We start from the raw sequence: 12,210 nt of genomic DNA, 5'->3' as shown, positions 1-12,210 counted from the left end.
CCCTCCCCCCCCCCCCCCCCCGGACTTTAGGGCTTTATAAAAATATCCTTTGTGAAGTATACAAATATGTCCCTTTGAGATAAACTTATAAATATGATGCAGTTATCAGTTTGTTTTTATTTTTACAAAGTCTTGAATTATGCTGTAAAGTCACAAAAATCGGCGTCACAAGTAAAAGTAGGTAGATTGAAATATTACCTGTTGCTCAGGTGTGACTTGCATTTTAATGTGATTACAATGAATATGATTAATGCAATTACACATAATAAATTATTATTTTGACATACAGATTTTACATAGAATACGAAGTTGTAAACAATCTAAGTATACATATTTCCTGAAACGGAGAGGATTGTAATATACAACGTGTGTATTTGACACGTTTGACTAATACAGCTAATAATAAAAGCTGATGTAAACTGAGCAACTCGATGGCAGTGTATTCATGTTGACATGCGCGTGCTGTGGGTGTAATTAGCAAACTATAATTACTAAATGGCTACATAAAATGGAAATAATTCATGAAGCGGTCCAACATTTATGTGATGTTCTTGGGCGTACCTTCTCACAATTTAACGTGACTGTTTTGCTGAAGAAGCATACATTAATTTTTTTTGGCATTGCTATGGCGTTTCAGGTCACATAGTTAATTTAGTTCATGAGCAACAAAATGTTTCTCTGTGAGAGCAAAATGTTTAGTTTTAAAGCAAATAAGAACACTGAAAAATAAATCTGTTTTGTCTTAATTTTGTTCCTTTGCCCCAGCAGAATGAAAATATTTCACTTGGGATACAGATTTTTTTTTTCTTCAGTCTTTGAACTGAGGTCAGTTTTGAAATTTGTGTCTGGGGAAAAGAAAGAGGCCCGAAAACATTAGCGTGGACGCGTTTTGTAACAGAGCAATGTCATTTTGATGTTTAAAGTTGGAATATGAGAGGTATGGGCAGATTATAATGCGTTAATCCGATTAACTGAGTCAAATTATTACAAAGGACACCACAGTTCCTACATTAGTGTCATTACTGATGATACATTCTCACAATTTATAAATTTCTTGTCTGTAATTGGAACATAATTCATATTTCCAGTTCCGAGATTTTTTTTAGACATGTTTACCATTTGTTTTATCTTTAACTGCACCAGCAGAAGACAGCAAAAAGTCTTAAAACACGTTTGTCGTTTCAGTTAATGGATTGTCTCGAATGGAATTCGTAATGTTACGTAATTAATGATGCTTAATGGAATTTGACGGAAGCTTTTTAAATATTTTGTCTTCAAAATAAACAACTCGAATGAAAAGCATAAATAATATGGTGAGTCTACTCAAGATCTTATCTTCATATGTGATCAGAACTATTTAGATTAAAACGAAATCATTGGACTTTAATAAGCTTTAAATGTTAATTAAGTACAGAATGTGTTCGCCTGGGTTTAAAATAGCGCACATAGAACCAGAAATATATATTTGACATCAATTGTGATTAATAAGCTGTTTGACGGTATGTTTATAATCAAAAATGAAGGATTGTTTTTTTTCCCCTGGTAGATTAAATGATACATAATTAGAATGCTCCTCTGAAGAGTGACAGTTATTTACTGTAACCTTTATTTTCATGACAGCTGACATTATTATTTTCAATAGCACCATTTTAATACAAGAAAATTAAATTAATTTTCAATTAAAAATAATATGTATAGTAGTCAGAAACATTAATTAAAATAAAAAATTTAAATTTAATAAGCTCAGAATTATGCAAAAGGGGCGTATTAAGTTGCATCCAAATTAGCAGTATATTTGGAATAGAATAATTGGTAGTAATTATCTACTCACCCAGAAGACTCAACCTGCCATAGTGAATGGACAAAGACAAATGCCTTTGTTCCCGATACGTAAATTCATTCAGTGTATTCTTTTATATTACCAAAGGATTTATATTTGTTGATACTAACCATCATTCTTATGAAAGAAATATATTATGCATGATTGACATTATTCCTCGTAACCAAATTAAATTAATCTACAATTGGACACGAAGCTATATTTACATTTTGCCTAAATGGAACAATCACAAGCACGTATTATTTGGAATAAATCACTGCAGGTGTATTTATAACTGATATTATTTTTTGTAAATGAAACACTTTGATATCTAAATTATAAGACTGTTAGACCTTTTACATGTCAGAAAGTTTCTTGGCTGTTTTGCTGTCTTTAATATTGTCCTAGTATAGTAGTTACGGTGGAAGTTTCTCCACCAAACGGTAGAGAATAGTTTCTGAAGAAAATGAAAGAAAAAGGTAAATTTGATTTTATGACAGTAACTTAGCTGACTTCAACCGATGCAACTGATACCGATCGGCCATCAGGAATGACCACCATTATTAAAAAGAGAAAATTCTTCAATCCAGACTCTCCTGTAATTAGCAAATTTCAAAAGAAGTATTAGCTAAAAATGTTGTTGTTTTTTTTTTTGCAACCATTCTAAGTCATTTATTTCTTGAGAAGAGTGAACTGAATTTCGTGAAATTTAAACTTGTAAATGATTTTAAAAGAATCACGTTCTATATATTGAGCAAAAATTGTTAAAGTTTAAAAATGCATTCAGAAATGTAACATAATTTATAACAGCCTAAGGTATGGTGAGGTTATTTTTGTTTAACATATATTATATTAACGTAACATTCTCTGACAAATTATATCAATAAGAAATTTGAACATTGTTCTCATAGGATTGTTTTTAATGATACTATAACATTAAAAGCCAGAACTGTTTTAAAATGTGCTTTGAATCTGAAAAGGACTGTAGTGTTCCTGTTGTGATCGTACTTATTCGAGATAATTTTCACTACAGTAATTTAGTATAAATAAAGTTAACGCTTAGTTGTAACTGGGTTCCCTTGTCACCTGTTCTGTTATTAGAGTTTGCTTTCGAAATCGTCATTGATTTACCACGAAGTTGTTGGCATGGTTACTGCAGGGCAGTTTGAACCACCTTTAATATTTTTTAAACATCTTTACATAATGCACAGTAAAAACTGTATTTAAAAAAGGCCAAGGTCATCTGCCAGTAGGACTTTTAGTTTCCAATCTGACTAAAACCAGATCTCCACTGTCATACGTGTTTATCTGAAAGCGACCGCTTAGGGGTCAGGTTCTGGTGTTCATGTTTTGTTATTAAAATAATCGCAAATTTTATCAGCCAATCAGATGAAGTCTCATATCTTCGCTTTTAGGAAATTGAGCAGTATGGCTGAATAACATCAAAGTGTGTCGTACGATTTGATTCACTTTCAAATCTCTGAAAGCTGCATTCCCATTGGGTTATTCAAAGGTCACAAGAACACTACCCCTTAGCGCCCGCTTAGATCTTCACGTAGGACATTGGAAATCTAAGTTTAATCAGATTGTTTGCTTTCTTGATGTCACTTCTTCAAACATAAATAGGCCATGGGCCGACTCGACAAGAGTAAGGCTGAGATGGGATATGCACAACTATCAAAGGTGGATGCTGGATCCCATGATAGTCATTACACTCATTTCGACATTTGCAATGATATAAGCGACCTGTATTCTCTAAGTAGAATCAACAAAATGCATTAATAATATAATTTATTGAATTTGATCTTTGATAAAATAAGAGATATTGATATTACAGAAACATTGGAGTGGAATTGTTCTAGTTTACTTCGAATCAGTTTCCTGTTGTGAGGAAGTCAGCTCAATCAGATCTTATAACCCCTGGTCTGTAGTGAGATAAAAAAAAGGTCCACTTGCAGTTTCTCGTGATCGTGGGGAGGGACAAGAAAACGTTCGCTCATGAAACGATCTTATTTCAAATGCCGATGAAGAGGTTTTTACGCTGAAACCATTCTCACAATAATGCTTTAAAATAAGTGATTTTAAATCTTCATCAGCTAGCAGCCTTTACTAATTATATAAAACTCTTCAAACGTCTTCTGTTAAATACCGCTAGACAGAATTTAGATCATTGTAACAGGTGGCATCCCATCCTGGCATAAGCCCATTCAATTCTCTAAGAAAAATGAATTCAATATATCCGTCTTTACTAAGAACAGGCAAATAATTAAAAATTATTATTCGTCGCTTCATCATCTCGAGCATCACTGTCGTTATCATGATACTACTACTACTACTACTACTACTATTATTATTATTATTATTATTATTATTATTATTATTATTATTATTATTATTAATATTTAAAATAATGATAATAATAATAATAATTATTATTATTATTATTATTATTGTCGATGTCATTATTATTATTATCATTATTATTATTATTATTAATATTTAAAATAATGATAATAATAATAATAATTATTATTATTATTATTGTTGTTGTTGATGTTATTATTATTATTATTATTATTATTAGTGGGTCGGTGGTTCTTCCCGTGATTTTCCCGGGTTCTTCCTCCACCATTTATATAGGCCGCCATGTATAGCCTATCATGTGTTGAAAAATGGCGTTAAACCTTATAACAACAATTATTATTATTATTATTATTATTATTATTATTATTATTATTATTATTATTATTATCATTGATATTAGTATTATTATTTATTATTATTATTAGTATTATTTATTATTGATATTATTATTATTATTATTATTATTTATTTATTTATTTATTTTTTTTTTTTCTTCAGAATTCTTAAGAGCCAATTTAGTCATGAAAATACGAAATGCTGGGGATATTCAGAACTTAGAGGAACTGTCCCCTGAAGACTTTGAATTCCTGTCGTCCTCCTACTGCAGGCGGGTAAGTATACAATACATCCGTTTGTCCTTCTCTTTTTCCAAACACCGCCATTAATTTATGAAGTTTAAGTAAATAAAACACAAATACAACTGATATTATTATATTGTATTCTCTTATCTATCTATCTATCTATCTATCTATCTATCTATCTATCTATCTATCTATCCATCCATCCATCCATCCACCCACCCACCCACCCGTCCGTCCGTCCGTCCGTCCGTCCATCCATCCATCCATCCATCCCTCTATCTATCTATCTATCTATCTATCTATCTATCTATCTATCTATCTATCTATCGGTCTATCGATCCATCCATCCACCTATCCATCTATCCATCTGTTTGTCTTCCTCTCGATCAGAGAGATCGTGCCAGAGATCGACCCTTTATGTTGTATAACCATTTGAACAATAACCAGTTGCTTGTTTTCGATATAGGATCGTCACTATCGCAGTTATGAAAATCGGATACATCAAATATTTTTAAACATGAAAGTTATTAATTGCTCGGACATTACTTGATGCATGTAACGCCACGTTTCTAATTATGGCGGAACCTGTAATTAAGTAGGTCACAACTGTTATCTTGATATTAATTAGCTCAGACATCTGGATATTACAATAACGTGTAGACAGCATTATCTTTTATCAGTCTAAATATGTATTACAAATGTTGTAGAAACGTAATGCATGATTTAAATTTAAAAATATTATCGTCTGATTAGCGCTGTACCAAATATCAGTTGTCGTTCAGTAATAAAAGTGATCCAGGTGAAAAATAAAATCCCAAATTTATATATTTCCTGTTTCAGATGGATGACTTTTATGGGAATAGTCAGTTTAGCGTGTCATATAGAGGATGTGAAGTTATTTCCATAAAGTAAGTAAATCTTTTCTTCCTTATACAGGAATGATATAAATATGCCAATATAATGTTTCATTTTTGATACGCTTGCCAAAAGGAGATCATATATTAAGACATTGTCCGTCCGTCCATCCGTTCATCTGTTGACTTTACGTTTTTGCATAATAACCTTGGATCAGCATCATGTACCTGTTGACTTTGGGTTAATAGGACAAAGGTTAGGTTGACTGGCTGAAAAAGACAAATTTAGTATGTTTAATAACATTAGTTCTTGTTCGACGACCTGGATACAAAAAATGCTCATGGCCTACACAGGGAGTATGTAAGAAATGGGGTGGGGGTGGGGTCAAGAATCAAAGCTTAATGCCATTCTGACTAAAATTTTAGAAAGGATTCTGCAGATAAAGGTCGGCCCAGTTTGTAAATGGCTCACATTTTTGAACATGAAAGAGGCCTATTGATTTGTGGATCAAAAGGTCAAAGGTCAATGTCATTGTGCCTAAAAGAAGACATATGTTTGCGGTTTTCTTACGTCTGGACCAATCACTATGACAATTACCTGTAAACGGCCTGCACTATAGATATGTAAGAAAAACATTGCTTTGGGGTCAATGGTCAAACTTCAGGATATTTTTACCTCATAGAAAAATGGGTCTTTGCACCCAAAAAATGTTTGTTCTAAAATAAGTTCCACGATCAAACTTTGTGGATGGCTTGAGGAAAGAAATGTTTTTGGTTTTTGAGGAGTTTAAAGGGTGAATGTCAAGGTAAAGACATGTCTAATAAGAAAATAATGGTTTCTGTGCAGTAAATTTAGTTCCCGACCCCATATCTTGAGTTGTATATTATCTCAAACAGGAAGAAAAAAAAAAGTCAAAACTTTCGAGTTGGAAACTATTCCAATTTGGTAATTTCCAGTCACTCATGCCATGCCAGTACTTATAAAGAGGACTATTAAAACACGATATACGGTAATATGTATCATTCACGCTATCCTTGTTATATACGTAATGCACACATACATACGTACATACATACATATACACACATACATAGATATACACACATACATACATACATATATACATACACACACACACGTACGTACATATATACATACATACATACATACATACATACACGCACGAACGCACGCATACATACATACATGCACTCACGCACGCACACATACATACATACATACATACATACATACATACATACATGCACACACACACGTACGTACGTACATACATACATACATACACACACACATATACATACATACATACATGCACACACACACGTACGTACGTACATACATACATACATACATGCATACATACATACATAGCAACCTGATATACTCTTTGTTGAAGAGGTAACTAAGTCATTTAGACAGTCAGTCATAGATAAATGCATGCACGCACGCATACGCGCAAACAAGTATATATATGCATAAATACATGCGTCATATGAAGAAAAAAAAAACTACATATAGAATTACACTGTTATAAGTTTTTCATTTCATTTTCGTTACTATCTCGAACTTAATGTTAAGCACATAACACTATAGACGTATTAACGTTTCGAAATATTATCATCATCAAGCAACTGTTAAAAGATTAGTGCCTTGCTCCGCCAAATGACTGCAGATTTGCATAATTGCAGGCATTGAGATATTTCGTTTTGTCAATACGGTAGCTGACACAGTATTACTATTGTATTTTTGTCAATTTTCTGTTTTATTTTATGATCTTGTATTATCATGAATTTGTTTATTCTGATGTAATCTTTTTTTAAAGAGGAAATAAAGTCAGTCAGTCAGTCAGTCAGTCATACATACCCCACCAGAGAATGTGAGAGTTCCCAGGCCACTTCTGTTGTCTGAGGCCCTAGTTATACTGAAATTTGGAAATGAACTGAATGCCAAACAAACACATATTATTTACTATATACACATTGAAAGACAACTAAGTACGCAATGAATTACATGTATTTTTGTCAGAATTGTTTATTTGAAGAAGAAAAGAAACGCCTCTCGAGGACCTTAGCGGCTTAGGACCGGGCAATATGGCTCCATGTTCCCACAGATTGGGCCTGCATGAACACACACACATATATACATGCATGCATGCACGCACACACACACACATATATATATATATATATATATATATATATATATATATATATATATATATATATATATATATATATATATACATTCCTTCTTACCTGCCTACACACTTATCTAGTTAGCTTCCTATCTATAAAAGTCTACGAATCTAAACTATCGTACAAACGTATATACAATTACAGAGAGGACATAATTGACTCTTACTCAACTGTGATGTATGCATTCAGCTATGATATGTATATTATTTAGAACTATTTTGTTTTACTTCAAGAAATCAGCATATCAATTTCACCTTGTTCTTCATGGAGAGGGGCGCTTCTTCACGTGACATCGTGTCAGTTATAGAGAAATCCGCACCAAAGATTGAAGAAAAGGACGCAAACTTAGCTCAAGTAGATACCTTTCAAGTAGAGCTGGACTCTGTAAAAGTTAACATTGACACCAGGCGCGAACCTGAAACATTTAATAAGAAAACTCCCGAAGTTATCCGAACAACACCACCAATAACACCCACTGGTGCTTCGAAAACACAAGCAACATCTACAGCGTCACCGGCTAAAAGTTTTTTCGTCACAACGGAGAGACCAAAGTTAACTAAAATAATTCAAGAAAAAAAAATGCCAACGACGAAGACAGCCACAAGTAAAGAGGTTTCAAGAAAGAAAACTACCCCAACTGATAAACCTGGTAAGTTAGCGTCATAGTTGTGAATCATTCATTAGATGAATATCATTTTTAATGTAATGTTTAAATTCTTAGAATACATCAATAAAGTATTAAAGACGGAAGTCTGTTTTTGGTAAAGTGCTCTAAGCTTGTTTGTTTTGTTGTGGCTTTTTCCTTGACTGTTTGATGTTTTTGAACATTATTTCATTGCAATCTGTATTTCATTATTTTCAACTACAATATAGGTGCTGATATAATTTACTTTCATTATTGTACATATTTCGACCCATATTAGTAAGCTCTAGTTCTTGGTTAATTTATTTTTATACCTTTTCTCTACTCAGCCAGCGCAAGTTGCTGTGCATTTTAGTTTCTTGTCATCAGTCCATGCAGTCAAGCGTTTCGGATAACAATTAAAGTTCTAATGAATAGATTTCAACGTAGCGTCGTACATGCGTTTTCCTTAGCCCATATAGAGAACTTTATTGTTTGGGTTTCAGTTGCTCGTAGATGAAGGTATCTTTTATTAAAACACATTTTGCCTACGTACTTCATTTCTAGATAATAACTTCTAGAAACAGAAGTCAGCGAATGTTGGTACATTTTGTTTGATCCATATATAAAAAGTTTCCACGTGAAGGCCATTCTAAAACTGGACTGTGACTGAATTTTGTCAGGATGATAAGAAATTTTATATAACGGGATTTTCAAAACAAAAAAAACAAGAAAAAGTTGGTCATCTGCTTCTCCTCTCTTCCAAAGAACATTCTGTTGATTAGGTGGTCAGTGACTACAAAATCAAGGTCATTGCTTCTAAAAATACATGGATAGTATATAAAGAATGTTTATCGCGGTGGATGTGTATATGAATTTTTCTTCATCATAATAGAAACAATCCCTGTGTTTTTTGTTATTTTTTGTGCCTGACGTTGAAGTAGTAAGCGATTGTGCGTAAATAGTCAACTACTTTACGTGTCGTTGCAAGCCCACACAATTGTGTGTGTGTGTGTGTGATTATGATTTTTAACGTAGCTTTAACAATTTTTCAGTCACATCGCTACGATGTCTGCAGTGTGGCAGTTTATAATGATGTCTAGCACTGGGGCATCATGCCGCAGACATGTAGCATATGTCCTACCCAGTCACATTATCTTGACACTAGGCCGACCAGTCCTAACACTAACCTCTTAATGTTGAGCGCCTAGCGAGGCAGATACTAGTACCATTTTTGTAAGTCTTTGGTATGACTTTCGAACCAACGGCCTCCCGCTTCCGAGGCGGACGCTCTAACCACTAGGCCACTGGAGCGGTCCCCCCCCCTCCCAAGTCAAAATATAAAACATATTGAGGTTTACCCGCTTATTTGACCCAATGAGCTTCAGATTCTTTAAATGAATCCATGTTGATAATGCTTGCTTCCTACGTGGTGGGAGTCATTGATACAAGATCGTCCCGCATAAAGATGCCTACAAAGTGCTTGATTGATTTTATCATCAGTGGTAAATACAAACCGGTCAGTGGACGCGCCTTTGTGTTCATTAACGGTTATACAACAGCCGAAGACCTCTTCCCTTTCGATTCGTCCCTTTTAGATGAAGACCTTTTTTTAAAATTATAGGTCACAGAGAGGCTCTGCTTGACAGTGTGTCTCACATTCGCGTTTTTAAAGCAATCTAGTGTGAGAGCCGCAGCCGTCAATAGAGCTGAAATCGCCGCAAGCTATAGAAATATTACAGTTTGTTTGCATTTGTGAGCTGATAAAGTCACATTTTGGTTGGCCACACGGGGCTATTTCTGGTCAGGTTTATCGGAGAAATTATCAATGTGACCCCACACCCCTTTCGTATTACACTCTTTAAGTGTGCAAGCTCTTTGTCGCTAAGGCCAATCTTAACTCGATGGTGTGACATTATGTTTTGAAAACGTAACGTTCAATAACTAATTTATAGTTTCCCACAGTCGCGCCAACGCTCATTCAGCCGCCTTTGCCTTCCAACAAGACACTTATCGAAAGTATCACAGCAGTACACCTGTACATGAAACAACTCGCACCTGCTTTGAACTACATGTTGACCAGGGACTGCTTGACCAGTTTTAGATTCTCGAGATAAAGGTAATACATCAGGTGCAACGTAGTGAAAGGTCTTTGGAAGAAATCTGCAGACCCGGGTCGACGTTTTGATACCGATCCAGGACTTGAATGTACAGCATGATAGTTTAAGCAGTGAAGCAAACTTTATTCGGAGGATGCCTGATGACCATGTAACCGCAAGAAAACTTCAGACATTCATAGTCGATCAAATATCAATTTACTAGTACACATAATATTTAGTTTGAAACACTTCAAACACGTGGTTTGATATGATGATACTATGTTAGGTACATATTGGCCATGAGAAGTGCTGAACGTTTTGTTCTGTCAAGTCTTAGGTGAAAGTACGAAACGACAACGTTGACGTGTTTCCAGACCCCATAAATGACAACACACGCTTTTTTACAGTCAGCAAAAGGGTTAGCTCAGATATCCATAATGGCAATTTCAACAACATAACGTTTCCATCACCAACAACATTGGCATGCTAAATTGCAGTGTTGCCGTTTGTGTTTGGATGTAACACAACTGTCTGTTTGACTCGGAAAATAACCGTACGAACATATTTGCAAAACCCAGTTGATTTCAGGTAAGCATCGTTGTATTTAACTCCGAGAATTGTCAGCAATGCTGACGTTGTCGAAGCATACTTCGATGCTTCAATTTCGTTTTCATCATTGAGATAAAGGGCGCTGTTGAACAACGCCATGATGCCGTCGTTGACAAATGCAATCTTGTTAGTGACAACGTAATTAGATTCCTCAATGCATACAAGTTTCCCATGATTTCAAAGAAGGGTTCACATGGGGAAACACCGAGCCGTGTCCTGTACTTGTAACTGTTTTCGGTCTTTTTGTTCAATGCAGAAAATCTCGCTTGTTTGGATCTGCTTAAGCAAGCGCGTCCATGTCAAACGTGGAAATAGGAACGTCTTTTAATTTTGTCCTGATGACACTTTATACATTATTGGTTTCGTCCAAGACCTTTTTGCGTCCTACCCACAACCGCAATCCACTTCACATTGCCAGGTTTGAAAGCATATACTCAGTACTGGCTTATGATAACTCGACTCTTTCATTGTCTTACTGCTCGATGCGGACATTATTGATTTGGATGAAAGCGCAACTGCCTTTGGTTGTGCTTGTCACTAATTAGCTTAGTCGCTCGGGAATCGATTGGACTGTCTGCAATCCAATCTTTTGCAACAAATCCATAACAGCGCTTTTGACACTACCTTCGAATCGTTTATCTGTTGCTTGTCTACAAAGACGCATTTGGACCCTGTTGACCTGAAAATTTCTCGTGAAGTGACAGTTTTGGTGCTCCACGTTTGCGTCCACGGGTTCCGCTTCCCCGACAAAGAACTTTTACACGTTCGGGTGGTTCATTCAGGGAGATCCTGTGTGTACGGAAATTTAAAGTCCAGACCACTCCCGGAATACCCGTCCGGACAAGTCACTTTTGATGTAACCTGTGCACGTACTAGCGGATGGTTCTCGCTCCAAGATAAAGTCTTTTAATCTTTTGGGTGCGAGAACGTTAGTATCAAACTCTATGGGTTTGCTCAAGATTATCTGCCACTCCTGTTCATTACATGTATGAGTTTTTTTGGCACCTTTGTCTAGTACCCGGGTGGCTGCTGTTGTGGGAGAATC

General features: G+C 35.0%; 1 protein-coding gene across 3 annotated transcripts in view; it reads left to right on the top strand.

Annotated features, from left to right (window-relative positions):
• The window catches only part of LOC149798564 (uncharacterized), a 70,715-nt gene that overhangs the window by 47,921 nt on the left and 10,584 nt on the right, over nt 1-12,210 (top strand). For all 3 annotated transcript variants that reach the window (XM_089957378.1, XM_089957377.1, XM_089957379.1), the window contains exons 4-6: nt 4,682-4,794; nt 5,605-5,672; nt 8,069-8,484. In XM_089957378.1, coding sequence (XP_089813504.1) covers nt 4,682-4,794; nt 5,605-5,672; nt 8,069-8,484 — 597 coding nt within the window. The remainder of the gene's footprint in view (nt 1-4,681; nt 4,795-5,604; nt 5,673-8,068; nt 8,485-12,210) is intronic.

The sequence above is a fragment of the Sinohyriopsis cumingii genome, chromosome 5, assembly GCF_028554795.1.
Source record: "Sinohyriopsis cumingii isolate HCF-2022 chromosome 5, ASM2855479v2, whole genome shotgun sequence".
Taxonomy (NCBI): domain Eukaryota; kingdom Metazoa; phylum Mollusca; class Bivalvia; order Unionida; family Unionidae; genus Sinohyriopsis; species Sinohyriopsis cumingii.
This window is presented reverse-complemented; position numbering and strand designations above follow the sequence as displayed.